Source organism: Oncorhynchus masou, chromosome 13 (genome assembly GCF_036934945.1).
Source record: "Oncorhynchus masou masou isolate Uvic2021 chromosome 13, UVic_Omas_1.1, whole genome shotgun sequence".
Classification (NCBI taxonomy): domain Eukaryota; kingdom Metazoa; phylum Chordata; class Actinopteri; order Salmoniformes; family Salmonidae; genus Oncorhynchus; species Oncorhynchus masou.
Window position 1 is genome coordinate 75,222,751 of NC_088224.1, and position 18,068 is coordinate 75,240,818.

Below are 18,068 nucleotides of genomic sequence, written 5' to 3' on the forward strand. Positions count from 1 at the left end.
GTACTGTATGTCAGTGTTGCTGTCTACACAGAGTGCATTGGGAAAGTATTCAGACCTCTTCCCTTTTTCCACATTTTATTGTTACAGCATTATTCTAAAATGGATTAAATAAATAAATAACATCCTCACCAATCGACACACAATATCCCATAAACACACAGCAAAAAGAGGTTTTTAGAAATGTTTGAAAATTTATTAAAAATAAGAAACTAATATTTTATTTACGTAAGTATTCTCGAAATTGACCTCCGGTGCATCCTGTTTCCATTGATTATCCTTGATGTTTCTACAACTTGATTGCAGTCCACCTGTGGTAAATTCATTTGATTGGACATGATTTGGAAAGGCACATACCTGTCTATATAAGGTCCTACAGTTGACAGTGCATGTCAGAGAAAAAAACAAACCATGAGGTCGAAGGAATTGTCCATAAAGCTTGGAGACAGGATTGTGTCGAGGCACAGATCTGGGGAGAGGTACCAAAACATTTCTGCAGCATTGAAGGTCCCCAAAAACACAGTGGCATCCATCATTCGTAAAATGGAAGAAGTTTGGAACCACCAAGACTCTTCCTAGAGCTGGCCGCCCGGCCAAACTGAGCAATCGTGGGAGAAGGGCTTTGGTCAGGGAGGTGACCAAGAACCCGATGGTAACTCAGACAAAGCTCCAGAGTTTCTCTGTGGAGATGGGAGAACCTTCCAGAAGAAAAACCATCTCTGCAGCACTCTAACAATCAGGCCTTAATAACCTCTTGCAGTCCCCCCCCTACTTTGTGCATTTTCCGCCTGAAGACATACCCAAATCTAACAGCCTGTAGCTCAGGCACACAACCAAGGATATGCATATTCTTGGTACCATTTGAAAGAAAACACTCTGAAGTTTGTGTAAATGTGAATTGAATGTAGGAGAATAACACACAATAGATCTGGTTTAGATAAAACAATGAAAAAAACATACGTTTTTTATTTTTATTTTTGTATCATCTTTAAAATGAACAAGATAAAAACAAACATTCAGATAGGATGATGGGGACAATTTCAGTGAAAAATATAAGAGGGCAACAGTACTTGTGCAAAGTTTCTGAATGATAACTTCCAAAAGGAGTGTGCTACATGACATTTATCATGAAGTCACCCAGGTGTCCCACACAAGTAGCCCAAATGTACCCAAGTGGCCAAATTGGTGAAGGTATACATTTTGAAACAAACAACTATAAACAAAATACCAAAATGGTATTCTAACACACCCCTCCCCCCCCAAAAATTGAGAAAAATAAATGTTTTTTTTTTTTAAATGGGGGAAAAAATAATTATTGATTTAAAAAATATGAATAAATATATATATATATTTACAAAATAACATGGGTAACTATTTACACACTTTCAATATTTGGAAGACCCTCAGTCCTCTATGAGGGGCTATGAACCAGGCTATGAGGGGTGGCCAGTCCTCTTCTGGCTGTGCCGGGTGGAGATCAGTGGTTGTAGAGGGTGCAACAGGACAGCCCCTCGAGTAAAAATGAACAGTTTAGGGTTCCATAGCCGCAGGCAGAACAGTTGAAACTGGAACAGCGGCAAGGCCAGGTGGACTGGGGACAGCAAGGTGTCACCATGCCAGGTAGTCCTGACGCATGGTCCTAGGGCTCAGGTCCTCCGAGAGAGAGAATTAGAGAGCGCATACTTAAATTCACACAGGACACCAGATAAGACTCCCATTCGGAGTCAGTGTCACTGTGAAAGAAAATGTTCAGTTAGAATAGTTTCACATATGAGCCCTGTATCAACAGGTATAATAAACAGATATATATAGAGTTGAAGGTTGAAATATATTATTATTATTATATTATTATTACCTGCTAGATCTACTGTCTCTATTATATTATGACAGACCAGCTAGATCTACTGTCTTTATTATATTACAACAGACCAACTGTATCTACTGTCTCCATTTCACTTTGACCATTGATGTGATTTCATGTGGGTTGGGGAGGGCCGGCAGACAAGCATCTCACATTTCATGACATTAAATGTTTATATATTGCTTCTAAAATAAAATAAAAATCACAAATAATATTTTATATTATTCATTTCAAACAAGGGCATTAGCATGATAAGAACTTACCAGTCCAAAACGATGTCCTCTCCCTTTCAAAAAATATTCCTCCACAATCGCTAAATGAAGCGTCCTCCAACAATCTCTGTCTCACCTTCCCAAACAATTTATTCTAAAGTTGTGTGTTCATCTGTATATCTAGACTTGACTTATATTGATATATATAAACAGCTGAATCTGTGTGTTCACAAAACAATGCAATGCGCAATATGTGTTTCTCCTTCCGGTATGAAAATTCAATAGCGCATGACTCTCTTTATGCTGGAGCTTACGACATGGGTTGGTCTTGCAACACATAAACATGGCGTATTGCCGTTTAGCTCAGCTCATTGGCGATCTACCCAGCTAGATTTCAAGACGATCAGTGGTCATTGGGTTAAAAGACAGTCAATCAACGAAACAGCGGGCAAATCATTGGTGCACAATGATGTCATTACTTGTCTTCAAAACGGTTTCTTTCAGTCAATACGTCCCGCGAAATGGCCCATCAGGTTTGATTGTGTTACAAACAAACCAGTTGATTGCAGTGAAACCAAACATGACTGGAAAAGTCGCGTTCTGTGTGGGTGATTTAACTGGAGTGTGTCGTCGAAAATGGAATGAGACGGAAATCACTACACAAGCGGTTCACAAAACGTTTCGTGTTAGGCTATAAAAACGGATTTTATCTAACAAAAGATCATTCATTGTGTAACAATGAGCATTGGAATTGCAAACAGGCGAATATCGTCAAAGGTAAACAATTTATTTTATTGCTGTTTGTGATTTTGTTGCGCCTGTGCTGGTTGAAATAGTTGTTTTTTTATGGGGCTCTATGCTCAGATAATCGCATCGTATTATTTCGCAGTAAATCCTTTTTTGAATCTGACAATGCAGTTGGATTAGCAAGATTCTAGGCTTTTGATACATGTGAGACACTTGTATTTTCATGAATGTTTAATATGACTATTTATGTAGCGATCACCGTATCTTGTGGAATTTCAGCCCGCTAGCGGGTTCCGTGCGCAGAGAGGTTAAGAAAGATGAACTGTACAAAGTACAGATAGATCCTTGATGAAAACCTGTCCCAGAGCACTCAGGACCTCAGACTGGGGCGAAGGTTCACCTTCCTACAGGACAATGACCTTAAGCACACAGCCAAGACAACGCAGGAGTGGCTTTGGGACAAGTCTGTGAATGTCCACGAGTGGCTCAGCCAGAGCCCGGACTTGATCCCGATCGAACATCTCTGGCGAGACCTGAAAACAGCTGTGCAGCGACGCTCTCCACCCAACCTGACAGAGCTAGAGAGGATCTGCAGAGAAGATTTGGAGAAACTCTCCAAATGCAGGTTTGCCAAGCTTGTAGCATCATACCAAAGAGTACTCAAGGCTGTAATCAGTGCCAAAGGTGTTTCAACAAAGTACTGAGTAAAGGCTGTAACCTAACAAAATGTGGATAAAGGGAATGGGTCTGAATACTTTCCAAATGCTTGTAAGGTGTGTGGTAGGAAGGGAGTCACTTTCTGGCCGAACCGGGTGTGGGTGGGTGTGTGTGTGTGTGTGTGTGTGTGTGTGTGTGTGTGTGTGTGTGTGTGTGTGTGTGTGTGTACACGCATGCATTAGTGGCTTAAAGTGGAACTGACATCATTTTAGCAACATTAAATCTTGTTAATGTATTCATAAACACCCATAGGAAAAATATGATCCCTTTTTTCCACACTTTTTATGACAAGCAAGCACTTTTGCGTTTTCAAACATTAATATAATGTTTGGGAATGATGTAGAGTAAGGCATTGTGAAAATTCTATACCAATATAAAATGGGAAAGCAGCTGAGCGTTTGGCACACGGGCCTGCCATCATATTGCCTGTAAACACACTGGATTGTGTGTTTACAGGCAGTAGCAACAGCTCAACATTAGAACATTATAAAGCCTTTGCCAAAAGTCACAAAATACACCTAATTTGAATTAATGCTAATATGTAAATACACTACATGACCAAAATTATGTGGGCACCTGTTCGTCGAACATCTCATTCTAAAATCATGGGTGTTAATTTGGAGTTGCTGCTGTAACAGCCTCCATTCTTCTGGAAAGGCTTTCCACTAGATGTTGGGACATTGCTGCGGGGACATGTTTCCATTGAGCCACGGTGAGGTTGGGCGATTAGGCCAGGCTCGCAGTCGGCGTTCCAATTCGTCCCTAAGGTATTTGATGGGGTTGAGGTCAGGGATCTAGACTGGCCAGTCAAGTTCTTCCACACGGATCTTGACAAACCATTTCTAAATTCGGCAAAAAAGGAAACATCCCTTTTTCAGGACCCGGTCTTTCAAAGATAGTTCGTAAAAATCCAAATAACTTCACAGATCTTCATTGTAAAGAATTTAACCACTGTTTCCTATGCTTGTTCTATGAATCATAAACAATTAATTAACATGCACCTGTGGAACGGTCGTTAAGACACTAACAGCTTACAGACGGTAGGCAATTAAGGTCACAGTTATGAAAACTTAGGACACTAAAGAGGCCTTTCTACTGACTCTGAAAAACACCAAAAGAAAGATGCCCAGGGTCCCTGCTCATCTGCGTGAACGTGCCTTAGGCATGCTGCAAGGACGCATGAGGACTGCAGATGTGGCCAGGGCAATAAATTACAATGTCCGTACTGTGAGATGCCTAAGACAGTGCTACAGGCCAGACAGCTGATCGTCCTCACAGTGGCAGACCACGTGTTATAATACTGTGCAAGAGTTGTTACATCACCTACGGGACAGGTACAGGATGGCAACTACAGCTGCCCGAGTTACACCAGGAACGCACAATCACTCCATCAGTGCTCAGACTGTCCGCAATAGCCTGAGAGAGGCTGGACTGAGAGCTTGTAGGCAACAACGTCGCCTATGGGCACAAACCCACCGTCGCTGGACCAGACAGGACTGGCAAAAAGTGCTCTTCACTGGCGAGTCGCAGTTTTGTATCACCAGGGGTGATGGTCGGATTCTCGTTTATTGTCGAAGGAATGAGCATTACACCAAGGCCTGTACTCTGGAGCGGGATCGAGGTGGAGGGTTCGTCATGGTCTGGGGCGGTGTGTCAGCATCATCGGATTGAGCTTGTTATCATTGCAGGCAATCTCAACGCTGTGCATGACAGGGAAGACATCCTCCCTCATGTGGTACCCTTCCTGCAGGCTCATCCTGACATGACCCTCCAGTATAGCAATGCCACCAGCCATACTGCTTGCTCTGTGTTTGATTCACTGCAAGACATGAATGTCAGTGTTCTGCATCTGCCTTGGAAGAGTGGGGTAACATCTCACAGCAGGAACTGGCAAATCTGGTGCAGTCCATGAGGAGGAGATGCACTGCAGTACTTAACTTCTTGGTGACAGAAGGGCAGTATTGAGTAGCTTGGATGAATACGGTGCCCAGAGTAAACTGCCTGCTACTCTGTCCCAGATGCTAATATATGCATATTATTAGTAGTATTGGAAAGAAAACACTGACGTTTCTAAAACTGATTGAATTGTGTCTGTGAGTATGACAGGCGAAAACCTGAGAAAAATCCAACCAGGAAGTGGGAAATCTGCGGTTTGTAGTTTTTCAACTGTTTGCCATTCCAATATACAGTGTAAATAGGGTCATATTACAATTCCTAAGGCTTCCACTGAATGTCAACAGTCTTTAGAACTTTGTTTGAGGCTTCTACTGTGAAGGAGGTCTGAATGAGAGAGGATTGAGCAAGGTGTCTGGCAGAGTGCCACAGGCTCGTGACGCGCGGTCACGAGGGAGTTAGCTCTCGTTCCATTGCTTTTCTACAGACATAAGAATTCTCCGGTTGGAACATTCTATACTGATTCTATACTTAGTTTGACAAGTTTCTACGGGCTGTAATGGAACTTTTTGAGTTTTTCGGCAGACTTTCGGCTGGACCTGCAGCCGCAATTTGTTTACTAAAAGCCCTAACAAAAGAAGCTATTTGGATATAAATGATGAACTTTGTTGAACAAATCCAACATTTATTGTGGAACTGGGATTCCTGGGAGTGCATTCTGATGAAGATCATCAAAGGTATGTGAATATTTATAATGCTATTTCTGACTAATGTTGACTACACAATATGGCAGATATCTTTTTGGCTGGTTTGTTGTCTGAACGCTGTACTCAGATTATTGCATGGTGTGCTTTTTCCGTAAAGTTTTTTTGAAATCTGACACAGCGGTTGCATTAAAGAGAAGTATATCTCTAATTCCATGTATAACACTTGTATTTTCATTAACATTTATGATGAGTATTTCTGTAAATTGATGTGGCTCTCTGCAAAATCACTGCATGTTTTAGAACTACTGAACGTAACGCGCAATTGTAAAATGAGATATTTTGATATCAATATGCACTTTATCGAACAAAACATACATGTATTGTGTAACATGAAGTCCTATGAGTGTCATCTGATGACGATCCTCAAAGGTTAGTGATTAATTGTATCTCTATTTGTGCTTTTTGTGACTCATCTCTTTGGCTGGAAAAATGGCTGTGTTTTTCTGTGAGTTGGTGATGACCTAACATAATCGTTTGTGGTGCTTTCGCTGTAAAGCCTTTTTGAAATCAGACACTGTGGCTGGATTAACAAGAATTTTATCTTTAAAATTGTGTAAAATACTTGAATGCTTGAGGAATTTAAATTATGAGATTTTTGTTTTGAATTTGGCGCCCTGCACTTTCACTGGGTGTTAGCGAGGGTGGGACGCAACCGTCCCACATATCCCAGAGAGGTTAATGCAGCTGGTGGCCACACCAGACACGGAATGTTACTTTCTGTTAGTCACATTTCTGTGGAACTTGTTCAGTTTACGTCTCACTTGTTGAATTATGTTCATACAAATATTTACACATGTTACGTTTGCTGAAAATAAACGCAATTGACGGTCAGAGGACGTTTCTTTTTTTGCTGAGTTTATATGGACTTCGCTTTTTGCGCAGGGGCATTGTAATGCTGAAACAGTAAAAGGCTTTCATCAAACCTTAGCAACAAATTTGGTAGTACAGAATCGTCTAGAATGGCATTATATGCTGTAGCGTTAAGATTTGTCTCCACTGGAACTAATGCCCTGATCACACCGATAGTGTCATTGCGCAAAATAGTATGCAGATTATCTGGATATGTGTGCAACAAATGTTCCACATTCACCATCTGCTACCATTTCTGTCAAGCCGTATATGCATACAGTTTGACACATGCGTTCGATAAATCCAACGTATGCACCACACAGAACGCGCTGCAACTGCCTCTGCAACACAATGCTGCAAGGCACACGCAGCGTTCTACTGGAAGTGAATGTACTTCTGGTTTACCAAAAATGCAATGATGCTGTCGGTGTGATCGAATCGTAAGGGGCCAAGCCCGAACCATGAAAAATAGCCCCAGACCATTATTCCTCCTACACCAAACTGTACAGTTGGCACTATGCATTGCGGCAGGTAGCGTTCTCCTGGCATCCGCCAAACCCAGATTCATCAGTCGGACTGCTAGATGGTGAAGCCTGATACATCACTCCAGAGACTTCGTTTTCATTGCTTCAGAGTCCAATGGCGGCGAGCTTTACACCATTCCAGCTGACACTTGGCATTGCGCATGTTGATCTTAGGCTTGTTTGTGGCTGCTTGGCCATGGAAACCCATTTCATGAAGCTCCTGGTGAACAGTTCTTGTGCTGACGTTGCTTCCAGAGGCAGTTTGGAACTCGGTAGTGAGTGTTGCAATCAAGGACAGAGAATTTTTACGGGCTTCACGCTTCAGAGCTCGGCAGTCCTGTTCTGTGAGCTTGTGTGACCTACCACTTCGCGACTGAGATATTGTTGCTCCTTGACATTTCCTCTTCACAATAACATCACTTGCAGATGACCGGAGCAGCTCTAGCAAGGCAGAAATTTGATGACCTGGCCTCCTGTGACAAAGCCAGGTTGAACGTTTGAGCTCTTCAGTAAGGCCATTCTACTTCCAATGTTTGTCTATGGAGATTGCATGGCTGTGTGCTCAGTTTTATACACCTGTCAGAAATGGGTGTGGCTGAAATAGCCAAATCCACTCATTTCAAGGGGTGTCCACATAATTGTGTATATATTGTGTTCCACGGGAGTCCTCTTACATTTGGGAACTTTAGAGTCCTATTGATCAAACAACAGGTAGGCCTGATCTCCCTCAGTTGCCTATGCACATCAAAAAGATCAACAACTAATGTTAGCAAAAGCAAGATGAGCTAAAAATGTAACAAGGGAAAAGTAGATAAACCCTTCAACTTGTTTAGTATTTGGCTGTCAGATTTGCACTGATAAGCAATGGGGAATAGTAGCCTGCTCATACTTCTGCAGATTACCTGCCAATGCATACTTGTCCCAACCCTTGGGAACTTGCCTGCCTGCCCTCCCCTTTTGATCTTCATGATCGATGCCAAATACATTTGATTGACAACTAGGATATATGCTAACTGTGGAAAACAGTTGTTCAAGTTTAGCATAGCTAGCTAGCAAAGTGATTCACATTTCTTGCAAACTATCCAAATGACACCTGCATCTCTAGCTGTTCCCAGCCTTAGTTACAATCGTCTGTACATTTGTCTAAAATATTGAGTTATTGAAACTGAAACGGTGCATCCCGCTGGGCTGGAGGCAGCAAACAATGTACCAGGCCAGGTGTGATTTACAACTTGATAGCAATATTTGTTGGACTACCAAGAAATGTATTAGAGAATTAGCTGTATTAATCATGCATTGAACTGCATCCGTATATTCTACCAACAAAGCCTTACTCAACGTCATGGAATTGAGTCAAATAGAACCTATTTTCAAAACTAGTTATAAAGTTGGTTTTGTTGCATAAAATAAGAATTGTATATTTTTGAATGGCATTATGATTGTCTGTTTAATATCTGCAAAGTAGATTATCTGTCAATTCTACTTTAAGAACTTGCAGGCCCTCCAAGATAACCCCCAAACCAAGCTGATGCCAAGGTTTAAAGATTATTTCTCACGTCATACACTGACTCTTTCAAACAACACGTACATTAAATGCGTTCTAATTTTTTTTCCTTTTCTTTATATCATAGTAACCAGAACGCAGCATCTGTCATCGGAACGGACAAGCAGCATAGACTACATAGAGTAGAGCATTCATGTTTCCGCACCGATAGAGTATTATTAGTCATGTACAATGCATTCGAGATGTATTCAGACCCCTTTTACTTTTTCCAAATTTAGTTAGTTAGTTTACAGCCTTATTCTAAAATGTATTAAATTGTTTCATCATTCTACACACACTACCCCATAATGACAAGGCAAAGCAAAAACAGGTTTGTGTGTATCTCACATTTACGTAAGTATTCAGACCGACCCTTTACTCGGTACTTTGTTGAAGCATCTTTGGTAGCGATTACAGCCTAGAGTCTTCTTGGGTTTGACGGTACAAGCTTGGCACACCTGTATTTGGGGAGTTTTCCCGATTCCTCTCTGCAGATCCTCTCAAGCTCTCTCAGGTTGGATGGGGAGTGTTGCTGCACATCTGTTTTCATGTCTCTCCAGACATGTTTGATCTGGTTCAAATCCGGGCTCTGGCTGGGCCACTTGAGGACATCTAGAGACTTGTCCCGAAGCCACTCCTTCGTTGTCTTGACTGTACGGTTAGGTTCGTTGTCCTGTTGGAAGGTGAACCTCCCCCCAGTCTGAGGTCCTGAGTGCTCTGGGGCAGGTTTTCATCAAGGATCTCTCTTTACTTTGTTTCATCTTTCCTTCGATCCTGACTCGTCTCCTGCTGCTGAAAAACATCCCCACAGCATGATGCTGCCACCACCATGTTCCGTGCCAGGTTTCCTCCAGATGTGACACAATCTTAGTTCCATCAGACCAGAGAACCCTGTTTCTCATGGTCTAAGAGTCCCTTAGGTGCTTTATGGTAAACTCTCAGCGGGCTTTCATGTCCCTTTTTTTACTGAGGAGTGGCTTCCGTCTGGCCACTCTACCATAAAGGCCTGATCGGTCGAGTGCTTCAGAGATGGTTGTTCTTCTGGAAGGTTCTCCCACCTCCACAGAGGATCTCCAGAGGTCTGTCAAAGTGATCATCAGGTTCTTGGTCACCTCCCTGACCAAGGCCCTTCTCCCCCGATTGCTCAGTTTGGCAGGGCGGCCACCTCTCGGAAGAGTCTTGGTGATTCCAAATTTCTTCCATTTAAGAATGATAGAGGCCACTGTGTTTTTGGGGACGTTCAATTCTGCAGAAATGTTTGGGTACCCTTCCCCAGATCTGTGCCTCGACACAATCCTGTCTCGGAGCTCTATTGACAATTCCTTCAACTTCATGTTTTTTTTTTCTGACATGCACTGTCAACTGATCTGGATCAACCTTAGATAGTCCAATCAATTGAATTGACCCCAGTAAGATTCCAGTCTCCAGGACGATCAATGGAAACAGGATGCACCTGAGCTCAATTTCCATCCTCATAGCCAAGCGTCTGAATACTTATTTAAATAAGGTATTTCTGTTTTTCTAAATAACGGTTTTTGCTTTGTTTGTCATTATGGGGTATTTTGTGTAGATTGATGAGGAAAAAAATATATTTAATATGTTTTTATAATAAGGCTGAAACGTAACAAAGTGTAAAAAGGGAAGGGGTCTGAATACTTTCCAAATGCACTGTATGTGTATACATTTGCCTAGATATTATTTGTATACAAGTTTGAAAGATATAGCCATACAGCACAACATCACTCTGTAGATGTTGGTCAAATGGTTGGAAGATGAAGAGAGGATACACATTTAGGCAGTAACAGTTGAAAGTTGTTCTTTAAAATGAAAACAATAACAAACCTCTCCCTTTTACATTCTGGGTCATATGTACATAGGGTTAGCCCTCTCCAAAATCCATCAAGACTTGACTCTAGTATTGACAACGGGTGGGTTTAGAAGGCTTTGAAGGCAGTCACCGTGACTAGAAGGTTCCAGGTGACTACAGAATACAGGATTGGTGTGTGGACTCCGTGGCTTCTGCTCTGTGTGCTTCCTGTGTTTTTCTTCTTGGCGGCGGAGTGTGGCTGCCCTGTAGTGCTTGTGAGTGTGGAGAGGCCGTGCAAGGGGGTGGAGATGAACACAAACAATGTCTGATCCCCCGAGCTGTTGGCAGACCCTCTGTCTCCATGCGTCCCAGGCTCCAACAACGCAGACTTAGCCAAGTACCCAGAAGTGACGACTGCAGCTCTATCCGGTGTGAGGCCTCCACGGCCCAGCTCTCTGGCATCAGCCCCCAGCGGAGGCTCTGTGTGGGACGTAAAGTGCCACTCCCCTCCTGGAGTGGCCAGATGGGCTTGCCCACATGTTGGCCTAGTGTAGCAGGGGCAGCCCAACACTGCGGCACGGGTGTGTTTGGCCCAGAGCAAGAGCCGTGTGATGTTCTCCTCCTCTTCACAAGCCCAAGGGTTATCCCCAAGTGTCAAGAACTCGAGCCCCTCCAACCGGTCAAATACCCCCTCCGGCACCCAGGAGAAGCGATTAGCATGCAGGTAGAACCTCCTCAGCCTGGGCAGCCGGTCCAATGATCCCAGGAGGATCTGAACTAGGTAGTTGTGGGCCAAATCCACCATCTCCAGATTATGAGGCATGTTGGTGGGCACGGTCCAGAACCGGTTGTGACTCAAGTTTAGGGCATGTAGGCTGGGAAGGGTGTTGTTGATGAAGACCACCCTCTCCAGCTCGTTGGCTGACAGGTCCAGTACCCGCAGGTTCCAATGGTAGGCCGTGTCGTTCTTGTCCAGCGCTCGGAGCTGGTTGCCAGCGGCCCGGATGTCCCAGAGGGCCCTGGGCAGGCCGGAAGGGAAGCGACCCAGGAGGTTATAGGACAGGTCCAGGGTACGCAGGTGGGCGTAGTGGCTGAGCTGGTCGTCCAGACCCCAAAGGCTGTTGGGAGAGAGGGGAGTTCTCATTTTAGAAGTTAGGACCCAACCTGCCGAAGACCTGTATGATGAGAAGGAAGAAGTGTCTTCCTACCTGTTGTGTGAGAGGTTGAGGAAGCGGATGTTGTGCTGCAGGCCTGGGGGCAGCTGTGAGAGCTGCCGCGAGGAGCAGTCCACCACACGGTGGCCCCGGCTGCAGGAGCACACGGCGGGGCAGATGGACAGGACCAGCCCCCCCAGCACCCCCGACAGGAGGAGCAGGAAGAGGCAGGCCAACGGGGCGTAGGGGAGCATAATGAGGGCTCTTAGAGAGGGAGAGACACAGTGAGAGGAGACACTGGACTGTACCCAAGGACATAGATCTGCAACACTTCTTTTCTCCACAATTTATATACTCACAAATGGAAGGACACAGTTTTGATCCTGTATGGATCTTCGTCAAGACCATCACTCATTCACACACATCTGCAGAATAATAATACTGACAGTTAAATTAGCTTCCGACCCCATTAGCATTTACATATTGATTAGCAATAGCTCATTTAAGTCCGATCCTTGCTATCTTTTCCAAGCTGCATTTACCAGGAGCTTAAAGGGATACTTTGGGATTTTGGCAATGAGGCCCTTTATCCACTTCCCTAGAGTCAGGTGAACTAGTGGATACCATGTTTATTCCTCTGTGTCCAGTATGAAGAAAGTTTGCGTTGCAGTAGTTTCGAGAGCCAATGCTATCGAACAATAGCGCAATGACGGGAAGCCCATGTGTATCTGCTAGCATGCTAGTATTCCAACAGATTGCTAGACAACTTTAGTTGGCGGAGTATTAGCTACAGTATCACCCTTATTCATAAACGGCCTAGTTTCCCCACAATGGAATCTCTGTAGAAATGATATAAGACCCTTTTCTGGAGCTACTGCTGTTTTGAGATAGCCTTTGATGCATAGCAACAGCCTCACAGATGGGAGAGGGGCAGTAATAAACACCAGGAGACAGCAGTAAAACACTCCACACTGGTTCTGCATCCAGCCTGTAAGAAAGTCATGACTGTGAACCATCTATCATACTTCAAGCACATAATGTGACTATACAACGAACTGGGTAGATTGAACCTCACTATACCCAGAGCCCTCTCCCCTTCATCCCCTCTCCTCCATATAGTTCCCATTCACGTCATTGACACCCCTCTGACATTATAACATTGTAACGCCCGGCCATATGCTAACAGTCCTGCTTGAGGGTTTCCCAAACTCTGTCCTCAGGACCCCAAGAGGTGCACGTTTTGGTTTTTGCCTTAGCACAACACAGCTGATTCAAATAAGCAACTAATCATCAAGCTTTGATTATTTGAATCAGCTGTGTAGTACTAGGGTAAAAAACGAAACGGGCATCCCTTGAAGTCCACAGAACAGAGTTTTGGAAACTACTATCTAATAGCTGTGTTGCGGTTTACAAGGGCCCCAGTCAGTCTGTGTGCCGGCAAGCTTGAAGCCTTGCCAGCGGGTCGGAGCTTAGAAATACTGCAGTGAAAGCCGGGTGAATTCCTTTAGAGTGGCACATACACACACACACACACTCTCGATCCCACACACGCACACACACATGATTGTGTCCTGTCCTCTCACCCTGTCTTCTGGCACAAATGACTGAGTATCTGGGGACTGTGTGTGTGGTTGTATTAAGAAGAGCTTGCAAAACACATCAGTGTGGCTGGTTTTAGCATTACATAGTAAGCTGAGTGCTCTAGAAACTTCATCAGGTTATGGTATACTGCATTGCTCCATAAATAGCTGTACTATCTCATGGAGATTTCAGCACCGTTGGAGAGATTTAATGAGAAGCCATAAACTGACATAGACAAATCACCCTGCTGCAGTCCACTGAGATAGTGTGGTACAGAATCAAATACATCACTGCTTTGTGAAGCATTGTGTGTGTGTGTCCAGTCTTGTGCACATGTGTTAGCATGTACACCCGTCTCCTACTGTTTTTCTCTCCATGCCATCAGTCACTCACCTGATCCTCTCCATCGCTTCACTCCGTCATCTTGCTCTTTTCGTCCTCTCTCCTTCCCTCGGCCAGCCCTCTCACTTGCTCCCCCCTCTTTTTTTCAGAGCAGCTGGCTGGAGAGAGTGATTGTCAAGTCAAATCTGGGGGGTGTTAAGTTGCCCTTATTATCCATGCACCATTTTCTTTTTTGGCTCTCTGTTTTTTTGCGCTGGCTTTCTTTTGGGGTATTTTTCCTTTCTTTCACATTTCTTCCTCTCTCACTTAATTTTTTCTCCCTTGCTCTTCTTCCTTCTCTGGTAAAGGTGGACCCCCCCCTTCCTCTCGCTGTCTCTCTCTCTCTCGTGCTGTGTTGGCGTTGGCCAGTGGTTGACAGGCTCTCTCACTCCGTCTCAAAATCCTCTCCTGGTTTGTGGCATCCTCCAAGCATGCCAGAGCAGGGTGCCCCTGATAGCGCCAGTCATCCTCCACCGCTCCTCTGCAGGCTCCTGATGCACTCAGGGAAAGAGCGGTCTGAAGGAGAGAGAGAGGAGGATTGCAGCACAGTGCCTGCCCCCTCTGCTGATGATGAGACTGGGGAGAGCAGGGGGTGGGGGGACTGTGCTGACTCCAATCTTTTTAGAATCAAGATCCCGCTCACTTGATAAAAGCAATTATTTCTCCATTATCCCTTCCCCTCTTTCTCTTTTTTATACACATACAGTATACTGAACAAAAATATAAACAACAATTTCAAACATTTTACTGAGTTAGTTCATATTAGGAAACCAGTCAATTTGAAATAAATTAATTAGGCCCTAATCTATGGATTTCACATGACTGGGAATAAAGATATGCATCTGTTGGTCACAGATACCTTAAAAAAGGTAGGAGTGTGGACCAGAAAACTAGTCAGTATCTGGTGTGACCACCATTTGCCTCATGCCATGCGACACATCTCCTTCACAGAGTTGATCAGGCTGTTAATTGTGGCCTGTGGAATGTTGTCACACTCTTTAATGGCTGTATGAAGTTTCTGTAACTGTAACATGCTGTCGTACACGTCGATCTAGAGCATCCCAACATGTTCAATGGGTGACATGACTGGTGAGTATGCAGGCCAGGGAGGAATGGATACATGTCAGGGCCGTGCAATATCATGCTGAAACATGAGGTGATGGCGGCGGATGAATGGCACGACAATGGGCCTCAGGATCTCCTCACGGTATCTCTGTGCATTCAAATTGCCACCGATAAAATACAATTGTGTTCCTTGTCCATATCTTATGCCTGCCCATACCATAACCCCACCACCACCATGGGATACTCTGTTCACAACATTGACATCAGCAAACCGCTCACCCTGTTAGGGTTCGTTCCTTGGTACTTGTCAATCATTGGCTCATTGGTGAAATTAACATTATGACAATATCTTTAATTAAACCATTAAAAAAAACTTTATTAGTGCAGTTGCAGACAGAAGTTGACATTCAGGAACATAGCACACATGTTTCTGAAGATAAATGCTCACTAACAGAGATGTAAACAAATTTGTGCACAAAATTTCAGAGAAATAAGCATTTTGTGCTTATGGAACCTTTCTGGGGTATTTTGAATGTTGCATTTATATTTTTGTTCAGTGTACATACAAACACGCTAACTCATTCTAATGTGGGATGTTCATTGGACATTAGTGCCTCTTGTGTTCAACTTTCAAAGTCACAGTATGTTCCATTTCCCCTTCACTCTCGCGCTCTCTCGCTCTCTCTCTCTTGCTCTCACAGCATTTTGTACTCATGCTCAGTGTTTTAACACACACACAGTTCCCCTGAATTCCCTTTAGTACTGTGCAGTTCTGGCAGGGTGACATTGTTCTGGCTAAATGCTTATGGGATGCATAACACACACACAGCGCTGCCATCAGGGGGCAGTGTATCTCACATCACAACTGGCACCTACAACGACTGGCTGCCTCCACCGCTCTCAGCAGCAAATTAACACGGTTTTTGTATTAACGGTACAGTTTTTGTCTCAACATCCTCCTGGTCTTCCTCCATTTCAGCTGCCTTCAGGAAGCACCCTGGCAGTCTGCAATAAGAACAGCTTTTTGCAAATGTGCTGATCCATGAATAGGTGTTCTGTGACTAGTGGCTTTGTTTTACGGCCAACGTTGCTGCGGCCATGTTAATACAATCCTCGTTTTAAGTGGGTCTGTATTGCTGGGGGGTGATTGTAATGATGTTTTGAAAACCGCATTTCATTAATTAATCTCTATGCTCACATGTCCGTACCCTGTTTGGTTTTAGAGGACTTGCGTGAAAGTTATGTGGTCCTATCTACTGCTTTCTCTCTCATATCCTCTTTCCACTCTCCCTCTCCTTTCTCTCTCCTATCCTCTTTCCACTCTCCCTCTCCTTTCTCTCTCCTATCCTCTTTCCACTCTCCCTCTCCTTTCTCTCTCCTATCCTCTTTCCACTCTCTCTCCTTTCTCTCTCATATCCTCTTTCCACTCTCTCTCCTTTCTCTCTCCTATCCTCTTTCCACTCTCCCTCTCCTTTCTCTCTCCTATCCTCTTTCCACTCTCTCTCTCCTTTCTCTCTCCTATCCTCTTTCCACTCTCTCTCTCCTTTCTCTCTCCTATCCTCTTTCCACTCTCCCTCTCCTTTCTCTCTCCTATCCTCTTTCCACTCTCCCTCTCCTTTCTCTCTCATATCCTCTTCCCACTCTCCCTCTCCTCTCTCTCTCTGAGAAGAAGTCATAGTTTAGCAGATTGTGTCTGGCCAATAAAACATAGGTTTGGGGCTTCTCTCATGGAAATATATATATATATATATATATACACACACACACACACACACACACACACACACACACACACACACACACACACACACACACACACAATATCATGCTTATTGTGCTAGGCACTCAGAACTTCGCACCACAGAACTGCTCTGTTCTGCAACTAGCCGTATGCAAGCAGTGAATATTTAACTCTGCACTTCAGCCGAAGCAAGCTGCCCTGCTACTGCTGGCAACATCATTCAGCGATGAGCCAGAATGAATTGCTGTCAGTAATTACAATTCTCCAGAAAAAGCATCTGCAAATGCAACCTAGTAAGAACGTCCCTCCATAGTGCAGTGCCTGGTGCTAGCACAGTAACACCAGACCAGTCAAAAGTGTGAAACTCTGCATGGCAACACCAATCAGATGTGTTAGTTTCGGGAGTTCAACCAATAAGCTGTGAGAGTTTGTGATGCGTAACTAATGTGTGCTATTCGCCTCAGGTCATTACATTTAAGAAAAATGCATTCTCTGAAATTGACGAAGATCTGATTGCTATAATTCTGTCATGTTGACAGGTTTGTTAATAAGTTGAAGCATCAAGAGAATTGATACACAAACCACGTTTGCTCGAGTGAAAAGGTGTTTTAACAAAAGGTTTCCCACCTTGCAACCAACTGTCACAGCACATGCAATTGTTTTAGAATGATAAGGACGGACTGACAAAATTCTGATTTGTAGTCATGTTAAAAATCATACTCTTACAATAGCTTGTCATGATAGTAGGACGAATAGACCTGTGTTGAGATGAACATGGCATGGATTCTGTAGAAAGATTGATATGATAGATTGAGTTGGTGGTTTGAAAAGTACGTCAGACCTGGAACTGCAGATGTGAAAACAGTAAGAGTGAAACAGGACTGAAAATAGTCTGTCTTACCCAAGTTTAGCTACTTCTCATGCTGCTTTCTCCCTCAAATTCTCTCACTTTTCTTTCATATCTGCCTCAGTATCAACACAGGGAGTTCTGCAATCATTTTTCAATAGAAACAATTCCCTTTTAGTACTCAGCTGGAGAATGTGTCTGGAATGAGCTGTGAATTAGAGTAGTGGGGAGGGTGGAGAGAGGAAAGGGAAGGCAGAGAGGGTTTTGGATTTATCTTTCAGGCACCGTTCTTTATAGGGAGGGATAAAGCAGGTGCCGTGGCTGCCATCTGGTCAGCAGGGCTTGTGGTGCAGGCAGATGATTCTCTCTCCTCAATCACCAC

General features: G+C 43.9%; 1 protein-coding gene and 1 pseudogene across 2 annotated transcripts; one reads left to right on the forward strand and one right to left on the reverse strand.

Annotated features, from left to right (window-relative positions):
- Positions 1–18,068, forward strand: part of LOC135553428 (neurofibromin-like) — a 120,537-nt pseudogene that overhangs the window by 33,693 nt on the left and 68,776 nt on the right.
- Positions 98–18,064, reverse strand: LOC135553065 (oligodendrocyte-myelin glycoprotein-like). 2 transcript variants are annotated; one of them, XM_064985146.1, is made up of 4 exons: positions 14,046–18,064; positions 12,431–12,496; positions 12,126–12,335; positions 99–12,035 (listed from the first exon to the last, which is right to left on the reverse strand). In XM_064985146.1, exons 2-4 carry the CDS (start codon positions 12,484–12,486, stop codon positions 11,045–11,047), a joined length of 1,257 nt encoding a protein of 418 aa, XP_064841218.1. In that variant the 5' UTR covers positions 12,487–12,496; positions 14,046–18,064; the 3' UTR covers positions 99–11,044. The 2 variants fall into 2 exon arrangements, with proteins under 2 accessions (XP_064841219.1, XP_064841218.1); XM_064985147.1 differs by lacking the exon at positions 14,046–18,064 and having other exon boundaries at positions 98–12,035; positions 12,431–12,760.